The 18,075-nt window shown below is 42.1% G+C and overlaps 1 protein-coding gene across 7 annotated transcripts in view; it reads right to left on the minus strand.

The window, feature by feature from the left end:
• LOC140361827 (triple functional domain protein) overlaps positions 1-18,075 on the minus strand; it is a 64,361-nt gene that overhangs the window by 39,044 nt on the left and 7,242 nt on the right. For all 7 annotated transcript variants that reach the window (XM_072447702.1, XM_072447698.1, XM_072447697.1 and 4 more), the window contains exons 2-3: positions 11,601-11,651; positions 3,816-3,890 (exon numbers count right to left, since the gene is read on the minus strand). In XM_072447702.1, coding sequence (XP_072303803.1) covers positions 3,816-3,890; positions 11,601-11,651 — 126 coding nt within the window. The remainder of the gene's footprint in view (positions 1-3,815; positions 3,891-11,600; positions 11,652-18,075) is intronic.

Here is an 18,075-nt window from a genome sequence, read left to right on the forward strand (position 1 = left end):
TGGCAGAGAGAAATCAAGCGCTCACGTGGCTCGCAGTAACACGAGTCCGCCCGTGAGTGTGCACCGTTTAGACCAGGGCACAATAATAGGCTTAGCTTCATTTACCTTTCTTTTCAGCACGCACCGTTACCCCCTCGTTAATGTTTAAAGCCAATTACAATACCAGTGTGGGGGCATAGGAGGTACAATAAGTCATCGCCATGGCAACGCGGCGCAGTCATTGCATTTCTGTTGGTCTTCTTTTTGTGGCATTTAAGCTCGCGACCTTCACTGGGAAAGCATCGAGGTTGATTGAAGAAGAAAAAAGCACTTTGACCCTTGATATTTTGGACGGAAAGGCCAGTTTATGCATGTGTTGTGGTAATTTACAGGTGTTACGCATGCTAATACGGGAGGGCGGCTGCGGTGTATCTCAGGGTGAAGTCAGAATGAGATGGATGCTAAAACTAAATACCACCATCAACCAGTCTGACTCTGCAATAAACCCAAACAAGTTAATTTAAATGGTCTTCAGATAATGACAGAATTATATCACGTTCAGGTCTGATAGTAATTGCCATTTTAAACCTGTAGGAATAGGAAAACATGTCACACTGTTTACTTTAAAATAACTGTATAATTGTGGTCTAAATCGACAAAGTTCTCCTCAGGATTCCATTATTTTACTACGACACACTGTGACAAAAATGTATTAATAATAGTTTTGCATGTCTCCTGGGTCGACTCTGGCACAGCTCTGTTATTAGACACTGCACATGCGAGAAGCACCATCAAATGTTGGTTTTTAATACTACCTAGTCCATAAAAAGGCTTAATACTTGTAGATGGTTGCTCAATTAGGGAAAGAAATATCATAATTACAAATATTTGGGTGATTTAAACCATGAATATTTGTAACATTTATGTATGCAGTGTCAATGATTTATATTGTTTCATGATTCATTGTACGTTATTGATCCAGTCCAGACAAAATTCTGGATTCACCAAAGGAAAAAAACACAAGAGGTTTTATCATAAATAATCAGAATCAGAATCAGAATAAGGTTTATTGCCATTTGTCAATGAACAAAATTCACAAACATAGGAACTTGTCCTGGTGATTCGTTGCAACACAAACAACAAAACATTGAACAATGTGAATACAAAACAGCTACCAGATATATAAAAAATAGGTAGGTACAGTTAAAATAAAGTTAGAAATAGGCATGATATGTACATAAAAAATATTTAAATATTTAGTGCATTAAGAAGTGAACAGTGCATTGAGTGCAAGGTGCTTAGGCAGTGTTCATGAGTCCAACGGTAGCGGGAAAGAAACTGTTCTTGTGACAGAAGGTTCTGGTCCGGATGGACCGTAGCCTGAGGGGAGTGCCTCAAATAGTCCATGTCCAGGGTGAGAAGGGTCGGCTGTGATCAGACCTGCACGTCCCAGAGCCCTGGAAACGTACAGGTCCTGCAGAGATGGAAGTCCGCGGCCGATCACCTTCTTAGCAGAGCGCACAATGTGCTGTAGTCTCGGTTTGTCCCTGGCTGTGGCTCCAGCGTATCACACGGTGATTGAGGAGGTGAGGATGGACTCAATGATGGCCTTGTAGAACTGCACCATCATCTCCGCTGTCAGATTTGCTTTCCTCAGCTGCTGCAGGAAGTAGATCCTCTGCTGGGCCTTCCCAGTGAGGGAGCTGATGGTGAGCTCCCATTTGAGGTCCTGGGTGATGGTGGTGCCGAGAAAGCGGAGGGAGTCCACAGTGGAGATGGGGGAGTCTGAGATGGTGAAGGGGTGCTGGGGGGCTTTGACTTTCCTCAAGTCCACGATCATCTCCACTGTCTTCTGAGCGTTGAAATCCAGGTTGTTACCGCTGCACCAGGTCACCAGCCGGTCCACCTCCCTCCTGTAGACTCTTCCCGGTCCGAGATGAGCCCGATGAGGGTGGTGCTGTCCGCAAACTTAATTAGTTTTACGGAGTCGTGGCTGGAGGTGCAGCAGTTTGTGTACAGGGAGAAGAGCATGGGAGAAAGTACACAGCCCTGTGGAGCTCCTGTGCTGATAGTCCCCGTGTCTGAGACATTCTTCTCCAGCCGCACGCACTGCCTCCGTCAGGAAGTCAGTGCTCCCCCTGCAGGTGGAGTCAGAGCTTGTCCTGGAGCAGAGCAGGGAGGATGGTTGAATGCAGAGCTGAAGTCCACAAACAGGATCCTGGCATAGGTTCCCGGGGAGTCCAGATGCTGCAGGATGAAGTGGAGCGCCAGGTTGATTGCGTCGTCCACAGACCTGTTGACTCTGTAGGCGAAATGCAGGGGGTCTAGCGGGGAGGAGGTGAAGGACTTGAGGTGGGGGAGGACAAGGCACTCAAATGACTTCATGACAGATGTCAGCGCCACAGGCCTGTAGTTATTAAGTCCAATGAGCCGGGGCTTCTTGGGGACAGGGGCAATGATGGACGACTTGAAGCAGGCTGGGACATGGCATGACTCCAGGGAGGTGTTCAAAATGCCAGTGAAGACAGGGGCCAGCTCGCCTGCGCAGCGTCTTAAGGTGGCCGGGGTGACACCGTCTGGTCCAGCAGCTTTTCGAAGGTTGGATTTACAAAATAGTCTACACACATCCTGTTCCTGAATTGTGAGAGGGGTGAGGGAGGTGGGGGGACCGGGGTTGGGTTGCAGAGGTGGCCACAGTGGGGGAGGGGGTGACAAATCTGCAGTAGAAGGACTTGAGTTGTCGGGCTAGTTTTCTGTCATCTACAGAAGGGGGGGCTCTGGGCTTCTAATTTGTGAGAAGCCGAGGCCACTCCACACAGAGGCGGGGTTGTTGTTTGAGAACTGCAGCTTCAGACGCGTATTGTATTGGGATCTAGCTCTCGACACCTCCCTGCTAAATCCGTATTTTGCATCTTTGTAGCGCTCTCTATCACCGGCCCCGTGCACTGCCTCCTTCTGCCGCCTCAACTGCCTCAGTTTGGGTGTGAACCAGGGTTTGTCATTGTTGAAAGTGACTTTGGTGTGTATTGGTATAATGCTGTCCTGACAGAATCAAATCATCTAATCAAATGTATGACGTCACAGTGTCCGTGTACTCATCCAAACCATCTGTGGCAGCTCTGAAAACCTCCCGGTCTGTAATGTCCAAACACCTGCCTCTTTGGTCCACCTCTTAGAAGAGCTCACTACAGTTTTGGAGAGCTTCAGCCTCTGTCTGTACGTGGGGATCAGGTGAACCATGACGAAACGAACTCCAGATTAAAATGGTTTGCAATTGATGAAGAGATATTCCAGATCAGGAGAGCAGTGTTTGGAGATCACTGTCACGTTTGAAGACCAGGCGTTGTTGATGTAGAAACAAACTCCGCCGCGTTGTTTTCCGGAGAGATGTCTGTCAGCTCGGCCCTCCAGTTCCACAGCGTAGTCCGGAACGGATTCACTGAGCCACGTCTCCGTAAAACACAACACAGAGGAAGAAAAGTCTTGGTTTCGTCTCATCAGCAACGCCAGTTCGTCCAGTTTGTTTGGTAGTGAGTTCATGTTGGAGAGGAAGATTCCAGGTAAGGGCGTACGTGTGCCACGCTTCCTCAGCCGCACGAGCGCGCCAGCGCGCCATCCTCTTCTGCGGCGTCTCGCGGTTTTAGCCTAAATATTAGCTATTTCTGCAGCCGATGCTAAAAACACGGAACTGTATCCATAGGAGTAGTGGATAGGAGCTCTTCACGGGTGTAAGAGCACTCAGACACACAATTTACTAACAAAAACAGACAAAACAACAAGCACAGAAATGCCGAGGCAGCCATTCGCGGTGCCATCTTGGAAGATGTATATCTTACCTGACAAAAAGGCAACTTTTTCTTTTAAGATGGGAAGAACCTCCATGGCCCTCATCTGCTCATTCCTTTTGAAACCTGCCAGAGAAAAAAAAAACATGTGAGTGTTGCAAACATTTTTGGGGCATTACTTTCTTAAAACAGGATTATTTAGGACAGAGAAGAATTTGTCCTCCCGATCTGGAGCTCTCGATCCAACACCAGGGATTGAGTGCCATTACAAATTGCTTGCCTGCATGGTGCGTAAAGTCACCAAGTTCATTCTACACGCACACACGCTTAAGCTGAAAGGAAGTACAAAGGCTGTGGTCAGAGAAAGTGGTGGTCAGACAAAGGGAGGCCAAGCAGAGGAAACAATAGGCTCTGTTGAGGCGTTCGCTGGTGGAACGGGGCACAGCAAAGGCAAAAGATACACTCAACTTTACAGCCTAATTCACTCCACTGCTATTAGAGTCCGTTTACCATGATTAATGCCTGTGTTGAGCAACTATTGACCCAACCTCAAGTCATTATCGTACAGTCGTATAGAATAATGATCGTGATCGTCATTACAATAGTTTTCTTTTTAAGCATTTTTAGCCAGCTTTATTGGAGCTTTACTCAATAGAACATCACAGAGAGAGAACAAATACATTATACCATCAGGGAGTCAGAGAATTGGCTAAAGCACCAAACTACTGAGCTATGGACTATGACAAATGTATGAATATTAAAATTCAAGATAAACTAAGGGCACATATATTTGGTTCGTAGCAACACCATTACAAACTCTATTAATTCAAACTCATATCTTTCACGCCACACTCGAGTATGAGGCACTCGAATTTATATGAAGAAGAAGACAGATCTCGCCGCCAGCAACGCAAACACACTCCAGAGTTTTTCCTCTTGTGAATAGGATTTCCCATCTATTGTACTCCGTGATGACTGAAACTCAGCCCGACTACCAGAGGTTTTCACATTTACACTGGCACGGGGTTCGTAATTCATTCCTGGGAAACTCCTCTGGCATTTTCCCTCTCACTAATTTCTTTTACATACTGGTTCGTCTGCAAAAGGTGAACAGGGGAAGTGGACAGGCCGCAGCATGGGAGTCATGAGGCAACACTAACCTGGCTTATAATGTGTCACCCTATAAATGTCAGAGGAGATTCTCGTGGGTGTCGCGGTGCTGCTAACATGTGTCACCAATGGATGAATGGCTGTCAGGAGATCTTCTGTCGGAGAAAACTTTTCCTGGTGTGATTAAAGCCTTGTATACTTTATATACAGTTGGACGGATGGGCCCAGGTGTTGTTCAGGCCCCTCAGAGGTGTAGTTAGTCACTTTGACGACACACCAGTGAGTTGTGCGTCCACCTGCCCTTGAAGCTTGGGAAAGCAAGGGGATTTTAATGGAAAGAACACTGCATGGACCAGTAAATGACAGCGAGCGTGTAGAAGACTAACTGCCACATGTGACTAATAGTGGCTCATGGTAAAGCAGTTGTCTTATAAATAGAAGATTAGCAGCATATTTATTTAATCATATGTATTTTTATTGCACATACCTTTCTTAGAAAAACATGTATTCTTACTGTGAGCAAGTCTTGGTTCCTGTTTTCGTTAATCAGTCACAACTGACCAACAAGACAATTTGGGATGTCACGATAGCTAATTTCAGTGTTATGATTATTGTGAGAATCAAAATCTATTGAGTATTGAGGCAGTGAAATCTTTCGTTCTCATCGTTTTGTTGCTATTCTGAAAGTTACTCGCCTTCCTTTATGAAACTGAACTTACTGAAAGGCAAAAATAAAGATACATTTGACAAAAACAGCCAGATAAAAAAGCATATTTACATTTGGGTCTATTTTCTGGACCATAGATTTAACTAAAATACTTAATATTGTTTCTAAAATGGTAATGATTATTATTTTTTGGTTATGATTATATTGTGACCTGCTGAATAATCAGTAATCTTGACATCTCTAAAGACTAACTAAGAACTAAAAGCTGAATGCTGAAAACCAGTTTAAAAGGAACAATATTGTGTGTCATGTTTTGCTAAATAATGGCGGCTTCTTTCATTCCACTCCTCCGTGTCAGAATCTCCATTATGGATTAGTAGAGGTGGTTGCCTACAAAGCATTACATAATAAGTACAATGTGGAAGGAGGAATATTCTGCCTGGCATCCTTTACAACTGTAGAGATGCCAACCACACACACTCTGCCCGCGGGCTCTAGTAGCGCGATGCACACCCATCTTTGCTCACAGCATGCCTTCATATTTAGACGCGTATGCTAATGAGCCGCTAATTAGCTACTTTCTACTGGAGCTAATGGATGAGAATCGGGACTTGTCTCTATTTTTACCACTCTGTCCTGCACTCATTTGTCTCCTGACGTCCCTCAGGGGGCGGCAAAAACAAATTGGCTTGATCAACTACATTTCCCACTGTGCTCCTGTGGAGAGCGAGCTGTAGTTCTTTATAGATGGTGCATGAGAAGAGCGCCGTGTGGAAAGAACGGTTTGTCCAACTATTTCTATAAACCACACAAACCAGAGTGCAAAGAGGGCATGTATTCAACTCCAGCTGTATTTTAGAGATTGACAGGGATCTGCATTATACATTTACATGATATTAGATCTAAATGGGAGTTTCATCTGTACCAACAAACCTCAGTATTTAAATATTGGTCGTACCCAACACCAACTCACATATTGACTGTTTATGTATAATGTATGGCAATAGGTCGATATATTCTCCATACACATTTGGACTGTTGCCTTCACATTGTCATATTCAGCCTATTTTTAGTATTCTAAAGATCTAAGGATTGAACACTGGACTTTGTACTCTTTAAAACTAAACCCATACAATATAATTAAAGAGTGTGAAGTGAATTGTGTACACTGTGTACACATCCAACAATAGCAAAACGAATAGCACAGAAAACTCTTTGCAGAAACTAGAAATAATACACGCAGCCTGACATAATATCTCTTTATATTCCCTCGCTGCAACACTTGGGCTTTGGAGAAGGTTTTCAGTGATATGATTTCCTCCCAAAAGCACCGTGTATAAGTTTAGACACTCGCACCTCTCTTTCGCGAGGCTCTGGGATTGGTGAAAGTGGCACAGGAGCTAAAAATAGAGCGGCCCAGTCACACCCACACACTAGAGCAAGACAGTTTTATAGTTGAATGATGCTGGGGAAATATTACACAACTTCATCCCAACTTGATTTCGTCTCCCACATAACTTTGTGGTTTAAATTAGCAGACTCAAACGCATACTGAGAATACCTGTCAGGCGGAGGAGGGCGGAGCCTGTCTGGGCGTATTGCCATTTATGATTGATCGCCCAACAAGCCATGAGGTGGGATCCATAGACTGTTCCTTACTGAAAAACGTAAGACATGTGATGACGACGTTAGCTACTGACGGACTGGTGGGGCAATGTGTTGAAGGAATCCCAGTCCGCTGTGGGCACAGTCGCAGCATCTGAGGCTAATCCCGGGATTCCTGAGGGGGAGATATTCCAATCCAGCAGACAACCAAAACCTCCCGCATGCTGCCAAATGGAAAAGCTGGAGCAAACATTTCCAAGCGCAAACAGGCGGTGCCAGTGTGCACTAGCGGAGCCAAACTGCATCTCGCGTTCGGCCTTAGGTGAGTTGATAATCTGATAGTATTTTGGAGAAGCAGGTTCAGGGGGGTAATCCACAAAGGAGGGAGGAGGAGCTGTGATTATAATATGCCTGCGCTGCATTTATGACCTCTGGAAGAGCTTTAAAGGAAAGCCCTTCCCTCCTGCCGAAATACACCTTTGGTCCCTTCTATAGAGCTGCTTTTATCAGCTCTTTTTGCACTTATTTACAATTACTTAGATTTTTTTTATTAATTGACAATATATTGCACATAGTCAACAATAATTTATTTTAATTAATCTAATTTTATTTCTATTGCATTTGAAAAGAAAACAAAAAACTGTTAACCAGAGTGCAATACACAACAGCAATAAAAAAAAGTATTGATACAAAATTCAACATTCAACATTTCAATGAAAAGCTAAGGAAAAAGATGAGTTTTAAGAGCTGACTTAAGACCCAAAAAATGATTATATTGTTATTTAAAAACATTGTGTCTGGCATTTCAAAGCCAAAAAACATGTTCCCTCTTCATGACTTCCCCAAAACAAGTGCTAATTACATTTAACCTACAACTAGTAAAAGGGACATTTTCAGTTTCAGTTGTGTCGGAGCAATGCCATTAAAAGATAAAGCAGCAATAAAATAGCAAGATGACTATAACAAACAAGGGTGTTCAATTTGTTATCCAAAGATAAAGGTGTTGGTAGAAAATAGAGGCTGCAGAAGTCTTTCTACAAGTCTAAAACTGTTGAAGAAAAACAGGAAGTACCACTTGAGTTGCCAATGCTTAAGAGAACAATTTTGTATCAACACAATTTTTAACCAAATGTGGTGTCATTGTAAAATTAATTCAGTGTAGTTTCTATTCACTTTCAAGTTTGAATGAAAAAGTTCTGCCAAAGAGATCCTAAATGCTATGACTTACAACTAAATTGAGCACACATTAAAAGCAAAAAATAAAAAAAGCAACATATTAAAACATATTAAAATAGTTAACACCTTGTTAACGCCGCTTCCTGGTTCTTGGAAGATAAAAGGCTTTAGTCGGCACACAGCGGCATCATTTCCAACCCTTATTACTGTGCTCTGAGCTGCTTTTACTATATATTAGTACAGGGAAAAAACAATTTTGCTCAACTACATAGACAAAAAGAAGGTACAGCCACTTTTAGTTTTGAAATATGAAGCGCTAAAATGATACGATAATGCCATGCATTTGAGAACAGGTAGGGATCTAAATTACAGGGCTAGCAGGAGGAAATTATAGAACTTTGGTATTTCAATGCAATTGAAATCTTGCAGTCCTAGGGTAATGTTTGTTTTTCTGTCATCCTCCCCCTAAACTAATAAAAGTCTGTCCTTGTGTGATGGCCAGAAAGAGCAATGAGTGACCAATCCACAAGCCTCTGCCATCATAAAGTGTTTGGATCCGACCACAACACAGAGTATTGTAGGTCAGTGCTGTTAGTGGGCTGTGTGAGTTTGAGGATGTGTCAACACTGAGAGGTGCAATGGGCCTCCAGAGGTCAAGTGGGCATTAAACATGGCTCAGACTACAAAGCAGTTTACTCGACAACAGCGCTCCAAACTGGCCCGAGGAGAGGGTGACATATACTGGGCCAGGCGTGGGGATGTGAGACGGGGAATGCAACAGCTGCCTACAGCCGGACAGATGGACAGATGGACAGTGTGGTCCAATCAGAGGAGTGGAAGGGAACAGCGGCATACATTTTGCATATGGAGCACACATTCAGTCCAACAAGTGATTAATGTCCAGTTACACAGACATAATCTCATAATGGTTGCTCAGCAGCTGACTCTGGACCTGTCGCATCCAAACCAGCTGTTGTGGGTCAACAGAAACCCAAACCGGGCACAGGCGCATCATCGCGACTCAGGGGCGGACTTGCCACATTCACGGCGTACCACAGATTCCTTCCAGAGGGATGTGGGGGAATGGCAGGAATTCCTAGAGGATGAGGAGGTGGCCAGGAATAGAGCGCCCATGCCTCGGACCACTGGCCTACATCCTGAGGCAGTATGCTTACAGCGAGGAAATTGTGCAGTTATATTCATTACATGCACATAGTTTAAGTGAAGCGTGTCACTGTGGGGAGATTGTGAATGGACATTTGAAACTGAAGTTGGCAAAACAAAAGCTCCTCCAATTAAAACACTACGTAATGAGGAGGCTGTCACAGGTTCATACATTTATTACATGCATCTAATATTTATACAGTGCTGCAACGACTAGTCAGTGATTATTTAATGTATCCAATTAGTCAACTAGTCAAACGATTATTTCTATTGTTCAATGAGACTTTTGAAATACATTTTAACCAAATAAAGGTGAACTATGGTGACTGAGGGCTTCTAGATAGTGTAAGAACAAATTGTATATTTGTATTTAGTTTATTCTTGACATTTGTATCTAATAATGCCACAGTCTTTGTTATAAAAAGGTCTTTTCGTATGATTTTTAGTTTGTATAGTCAAGATAACAACTACGATGATCAGAATATGACTTGATTCATTGTTGCAGCCCTCAAACTTGCAATTCAAAAGGTCAATTTCATGAGTAAAATTCAACCAAATTTTAGATTTTGATGATGTTTAGATTCTGTTAGTCTGTAGTTTATTTCAGTCTGGTCAAGCCCTTAAAAAACCCACAGTAACATTAGTATTCTTTCATTTTAAATTTATCATAAAAAGTCAATTATCTATCGTTCGGTTTGAATTGATAATCACTGCGTAGCCTCTTTCCAGCACCTCAGTCCCGCTCACTGATCCAGACCTCAAATAGCAGGGTAGACTAACTGAACGCAATAATGGGGCCAGGGTTTCCACGGCGACCCAAACACAGCAGGAGGGACAAGGGGGGGGAGTGGAGAATGGACTGACCAGGGAGTGAGAAAGACCGCCTGTTACTTGTACCAAGGTTTCTTTGGTCTTTTTAGCACCACCGGATCAATTTACCGCAGCGAAAAGGGCAGCGAATGTGAAAAATGCTCTCGCAGTTCATGGAGTTGACTGCTGTACTGTAATCCCATCACAGTATCCGTGCACAAAGACACCATCTAGAGGCAACCCGGTTGAATCCAGGCGACAGAATAGATTTACACAGATTTAATTAGAGCTTGAGAGAGCGAGAGAGAGGGAAGAAAAACAAGCAGTTGTACTTTAAACGACGGCAGCAAAGAGAAGAAATGCATGATGATATCCCACTTCCTGAAAGCTCTCCACAGCACATCTGTCATGGTCCAGAGGCATTAGGGCTATTACATAACAGCACATTGACCCCCCCCCCACACTCCTCCTCCCCTCCTCAGTGTCTGACCAGGGGCTGAGAAAGAGGCCAACAGATGGACATTATCCCCCAGTGTCTCATAACTAAGTGAGAGCTGGTAAAGTCGGCCGCAGCTAAAGGTCCTACTCCTGATAGTGTCATTGACCAAAGCCAAAAATGACTCCACATAATTGCCATCATGTTTTTTAGCCCTTTTCCTCCTCCTTCACCGGAGTTTGAGCCGTCTCCATAAAGGCCCCAAGGCGCGCCGCAACCTGCCAACTCGCTGTCCTCATTTGTGTGAAGCAGTGAGCAGTCGGGATTTTTAATGACAATGCGGAGGGGAAAAAAGTTGCAATAGAGCGATTGGTAATTCGGTTTTCATAAAAATAGGATACCGCAATGACACTTTTCCATGTAATTCTAAACACACCGAACTGCATAGTGGCTAGTAAAATATGCTGTACTACTACCAAAGGAGTAGTTATAATTTGTTCAGAACCCCAAATAATCACATTTGTGTCAATATGATCATTCATCACGGAGCCAGACTTTTCTCTAAAATAAGATAAGATAAGATATTCCTTTATTGTCCCACATGGGGAAACACAATGACTTTCCACCGCTCAGTTACAACATTAAAGAAACAAGACATTTAGATTCAAAAGGTGAAACGGGCTATCGCACTAATCATCACGAACGCAGGTCAACAATCAGCTAGGCAATGGTGACAAAAATGCAATAGTACTGTGTGAGAAATGACAGGAACATTATGCGTTTCATTATGATGGAAAATGCACATCGGCGCTTGACCCACAAAAACCATAAAACAAATAACAGCTGCACAGGCCCAGAGTGTGTTTACCTGCTATCTGACTCGATACATCTCCTTTGGGCTCTTTAGGGAGGGATCCATCTGGAAAACACAGAAAGAACATATTGGTTAGACTAACACTAACACTGAACAATTAATTCAGTTTTTCCGTTCATATTGGGGTGTTGTAATGGTGAAGAAGCGATGCAAAATGTAAGACAATGTTCCAAAGTAATGGTCCACCTCACTAATTTACTAATACACACACAAATTGTTCAATTATTGGGCTTCCATTCACTTGATGTTGCGGCACGGTGGCAGAGTGGCACTCTTCTCCTGCAAGAAGGTCGCGGGTTCGATTCCCGGGCCAGACCAGACCTTTCTGTGTGGAGTTTACACTAGCTCTAGCTAGGGATAGCTAGAGCTATGCTAAGGGAGGCTCTAGCTATCCCTTAGCATACAATTACCATGTCATCCATCTGAGGACACGCCCCCAGGGGCTTTGAGGGATGGGTCAAGTGCAGAGGACAAGGACAATAAAGTGTAACTTAACAACCTTAACCTGATTGAAACATCTACACCTCTTTCTCTAACTGCTGCTGTCAGAGTCCTCCTTCTGGAATTACAATGTTTTAAAAAGCTCTAGATAGTGTTTTTATTTTACTATTGTCTTTGTTAAACAGGATATGAACAATAATAACTGACCAATCAGGTGCGACCTGTCGCAGATGTCCCGAGCGGCTCGAGTTAGCAACAAGTTTGATTGATAGCAAGCTAACAGCTTGTAGCTAAGCACATGTTCCCATGGAAACCATGTTGAAGGCGGTAAGGGGCGTGTACCTTCTACAAATTAGCCGCTATAACTGCTAGCCACAATTGGCTTCAATTGGAGGGAACTTATCAGTATGGCGTCCCAACGTCCTCATTTATACAGTCTATGATGTGAACCCACAAACTCAGCTCAGGTTTTCAAGTAAGCAACATGCTATCCCTTAGCATACAATTACCATGTCATCCATGGTAATTGTATGCTAAGGGACATGTTGCATGTTAGCATGTTGCTTACTTGCAACATGCTAAGGGATAGCATGTTGCAAGTAAGCAACATGCTATCCCTTAGCATACAATTACCATGTCATCCATCTTATTACTGTGCAGCCCTTTAAGTCAACTGATATTTCATACATTTTTGCAAAAAATTAAATAATGATCAAACAATGCATAATATTAGTAAGAAATAAATAATTGTTTAGAACCATTAGGCAAACCAAATTCCCCAATTTTAAAATGGAAAATAGGGTCAGACTCTGCACATCGAGTCATCCTCTCATCTGGCGGTAACTCATGACCCACGCCCTGCTTTCTCAGCCAAAACAACAATCGGGGCATTGATGGAGGTTAGTGTTGTGTGTGTTGTGTGTATGTTTGTTGTGTGTGTGTGTTGTGTGTGTTGTGTTGTGTTGTGTTGTGTTGTGTTGTGTGTTTGGTGTGTGTTGTGTGTGTGTGTTGTGTGAGAGGAGGATATGGTCAGTGTCATGTGCTGTAAACATACACAAACAGGCTGGACACTGGCCAGCTGAGTCACTCACACATGCCCCATTATGACTCAGGCTGCTCTGCATGTTGTTACAGAGAACTGTGCAACGACTGACAAGAAGGATCACAAGTTTAAAACAGAATTAAACACAGCCAAGATTTCATCATTATCCATTTACGATTTGCCATAACCAAAACATTATGTTTTTGAAATGTATTCAGAATAAATATAAGTCATGTTTTTAAGTCTTTAAAAGACCCTGAAGTACTTTCTGATAGAGTATTCATAATGGAGCCTTTGCACAACTTAGGGCAAACTATCAGATTTCAATAGCAATTTTAGTAAAAAACATCTCTTATCTTTCTATTCTTTCTGTTCTTTTTTTCTTCCAATTCTAATGCATAGAGTACATCTTTGGTACAGAAACTACAAATACATGTTTGCATGTGCCATTTTGTTTACATTGTGCTCATATGTTTCAAATCCTGTCAATAAAATGACATAGTTATTGAAAATCATTGAGTGTGCAGCTGGATAGCCCATAATGCTCCATGTGCAGCTGGCCACAGCGGCGTGAGTACGGTTCCAACTATTTATGCATGTCCTTCCTGCTCTCATACCAATTTCACGCTACACTGTCCTGTCTAATAAAGCCCACGGGCCAAAAGATCTTTAAACAACAAGGAAATAAAAACAACACTTTAGACTGAAATAATTGGATTGTGATTTGGACTAGAATTCCCTCCAATCCCACTATTGTAATGTAGATCTAATATCTATGTTGGAATTTCCATGTGAGGATGATTACTGGTAGTCAGTTTTGGCTGCTAAAGGAGGCTATCTTACCAAACAGCTTATGCAGCAGTTAGCTCCAAGCACTTTCCATCAAACACAGAGGCATAAAACACATGAGCAAACATGTTGTCAAAGCCAGAGTGGTTTAGGATCTGATGATCAGTGCATGGGAAAACTAAGCTAAGAGGTGGAGCAGGCTTGAGGGAATTCTTCCTACCTGGGAAAACCTCACACTGACTGAATGGGATAATAAAGAAACAATGGAAAAGAGGACAGGGGCATCAGCAGACCAAACAGCCACATGCTTCACATTTGCAATGCCAAAGATGTCCACTTAAGCTGTGGCGTGCCACAATGCGTCACCACACTACAGTAGTGGTTTTCCTGCATCTTATCACAATCCAAACATTACGACTTGCAGCCGAGTGTGAGGTCAAACAAACGGCAACAAAAGGAGTCATTACACACAGACAATAAGAGCATTAACAGACAATAGTCGCTGCATACTGTAAAGTGTGAGAAGTTGTTCCTTGGAGATGCTGTTAAAGCTTTTAGTTTATCCAACCCACATTGTACACACAGATATGTGGATTCTTAGCCAACTTTGTTAATACTGCTTAGGGACTGGCCTACCACAAGGATGTCAGCCAAGTCATTGGCACAAACACCACACAAACTGTCAACTGTTGCTGAGGCAATGACGACGCAAAGTGTAGACATAAATTGATTAAATATCTAAACTTTAGCAGTGAACTTGGTCGGCCAGTTCACTGTCCAACACTATCAGTAATGTATCCACACAGACCACAGACCGGTTCTTGTTCCTAATCCTGCGTCGACAAGAGCACAAGACCACCCTTCACACGGGCCCCTGGCTTCACTTCTCAGCAGGCAGGCACACTCATCGTTTGACTCATAGGCTCAAAAGGAAAAGACCCCTTTATTTTGAAATACTTATCTTCTGGCTCACATTGACAAACCAGTGAGCTATGTGCAGTGAGTGTTATTGTGCCTCTGTTAATGGTCTAGAGACAATCTACATGACAGCAAACTGAACAGTTACCTGGGAGATTAAGGAGGTTTCTGCTGATACTTGGCAACTGCTCAGAATAGTGGAACAGTAGGTATCAGTAAATGTTTGAAGTACTAAGGAGGAGCTCATTGCTTTGGCATCCAGGATTCTTAAGAAGAGTGCCATTGTTCAATTTTTAATTGATAGGTTTAGAGCTAGGTCAAACCAAGATGGTAAAAGTTCAAACATATTTCATTTCAATATGTAATCCCGTGTTGGGTGTAACTCTGTAGTTACTGTATACCGGAATATATTACAATTTTAAGGAAGGTGGTAGTGTAATGCATTACTGCGAATTAAATAACAGTATATACTTGCAACACCAACAACAGCACTTGGGGAGAGCGTAACCTTCCACAGCTTAAACAAGAAGCAGACTGAATGTGTTAAAGTGACAAACCCATAGACATGACTTGTGCCGCCAGGTAAACACCTCAGAGCAGAGATAAGCAGATTAGAGCAGTGCTGTGGAAATGTTGCTCAATTTTATTGTCAGTGTCATTTGTTGTTCACATTAACTTAAATGTCTTAAATAAAACATAAATCACATATTTGTTTATGTAAAACTAAAGTAGTCTCCAGTGAAATGTCACATAGTACGAGTGTAATATCATATTTTTAACAAATAGATCTATGAGTAACTTGCTCAACAGTGGCAGCAAGTAGCAAGTTTTATTAATTTGTTAATTAATAATTAAACAATCACTATAGTGAAATATTAAACTATTTTCTAGTATCTGTTCTTCACAGTGATCATAATACATTTGGATCAAACCATTTCAAGTCAGTGTGACCTTGGTTTAAAATGTCAAGTTAAAAGAAAAATAATCTTTGCAACTAATATTTTTGAAAACTACACACTACAACATGGCGTCAACAGCTGGTCACATTCTTTTATAACGCTCTGGGCCTCAAAGTTCTTGCCTTCACTACTTATTAACACATGTATTACACGAGAGGCAGTACTAGAATATAACAATCCATTATAAACTTACTAAAACCTACTTACTAATCATGCCATCAATAAGATCAAAATGAGGACTGGTTTTGCATGAGTACTACGCTAGTTCCAAGTGTGTTTTCTCTCAGACAGCTGCAGTGACCACAGAGCTCTGCCTATTTATGGCTTTCAGCTTCCTCTTTATAGGCAACATAAAGGACTTTTGATCATAGAAAAGATAGATCTTCTTTTTTGTTTTGAATTGGCAACAGTTCTGATTTTCATCACTGAAATTATAATCTCCACTCGCAATGCTTCCTTCCCTTGGCACCCTTTGTTTATGCTAGAGCAGTCTGAACAGGCCATGTCATATTAGCTAAATGCTTAAGGATGTATATAATTTTACTAGAGAATCAAAAGAAACTTAACTTTTTGATGCAAGCAGTTTTTAAAAATGCAAACAGCTGTCCATCTGGTTCAAACTATAAGAAAAAGCTGTGTTGCTTGGATCCGAATCAACGATCTCAGAACAATTAATCATTTCTCAGTTAACTTTGAGTGTTTTAAGTTCTCTTCTGATCCTCTGATTTCTTCTGGTGTTGGGACCTTTACTGGAGATAAAACATTCGGTGGAAATTGGTCAAAAGACACATCAGACGAAGAAAGTGAACAGGGCTGCGATGAGATAGCAGTATTCAATTCACTTGGGACCGAGACAAGAGTACAATAGTCTTTCAGGAGTTGTCCTAGTTCAGATCACTGTCTGCTTAAAATAGGCTCACATTGGAAAATCTTTCGCAGTGATCCTAATCAATTGTCAGCTTGTTCAATTGCATTACAGACCTTTTTTCATATGCAGGTAAAAGCTTTCTGAAAATCTGTGAGTCACATCTCACAGCTCTTTACTCTTTCCAAAGCCGTGCTCCTTTTTTGTTGCATCTCTTGTTTCTTGCCCACCTGCACTGAATGGACCCTTACATTTCACTCACACAACACAATTCATTCAGCCAATACACTGCTCATTGTTTATGCGTCTCGTAGAAGTATGTGTAGCATAAATTCTTATCAGTCCTAGAGATGTGTCGCTATTGCCATTACAAGCTGGTCTAAGTAGACCTACCTCCCATCTTCTCCATCTTGTCTCCATCTTTCCCTTTGCCCCTTTGCTTATGTTCCTCCTCTTGTTCCAGTTTGTTTTAAAAAGAAGAACCTGAGACTTTTCCCCGAGCTCACACCAATTAGCTGTCAGACAAGTGAAATTAGCGAACGGGAGAGCGGCAGATGAGATGGAAAAGTGGGACAGGCTCCTTTTTATAAAGCGCGCACACACACAGAGTCTGTTTCTGGAGGTGTGTGTGTGTGACGGCTCCTGTGTATTCAACACCTCAAATTCACAATTTGCAGATCCGAGAAGCATTAAGAGGACTTCAAGCAGATCTTGTGAGGAAAGGTAATTAGTCAAACAGGAATTGCATTTTACCTTTTTCTGCAAATCTTCACTTCCCACACAATATTTCTCAAGTTTATTCAGTACGGAAACGCAGAACTGCCAGCGCTGCGAGAATCTATTTATCTTAATAAAACAAGAACATTTTCTCGTTTTAGCAAATTTATTTTCTCATTTTGACGTGAATATATTTTGCTCATATCCATGAGGTAGAAGAGCGATCTGTTTGCAATCAGCAGGAAAAGCCTGGCGCTTTTCATTTTGCTTGTGTGATGAAAAGTGCCTATGGCCTTTCCCCTGCAGATTGTGAACAGATCACGCTCCTTCTTTCCTTGAGAAATAAGAAAATAAAGTAGTTAAAACAAGAAAACGTTCTTGTTCTCAATGTGACAATGTTCTCATTTAAACATAATATTTTCTCGTTTAAATGAAAAAACTGTTTCCATTGACAGTTTTACATTTCCGTAATTCAAGATTTGGGTCCCAGTAAAGGCAAACATCCAAACAGGCCTCCAGTTGTTTGTTTAGTACTTCATGAGTGCGGCCTGGTGGAGGAGAATCCCAGCTCTGACAATTTACTGCATGTCCTCCCTTCTCTCATCCCCATTTCACGCTGAACGGTCATGTTTAATAAAGCCTATGGGTCAAAAAATCACCCTGTAAACAAGCCATTCCCAGCCATCTCTGATGAGGCCTTGATTAAAACATGAAGTTAAGAATTTAAGGAAAGTAGTT

This window comes from Eucyclogobius newberryi, unplaced genomic scaffold (assembly GCF_026437365.1).
Source record: "Eucyclogobius newberryi isolate DKJ021-1_F unplaced genomic scaffold, fEucNew1.0.hap1 SCAF_16, whole genome shotgun sequence".
Lineage (NCBI taxonomy): Eukaryota > Metazoa > Chordata > Actinopteri > Gobiiformes > Gobiidae > Eucyclogobius > Eucyclogobius newberryi.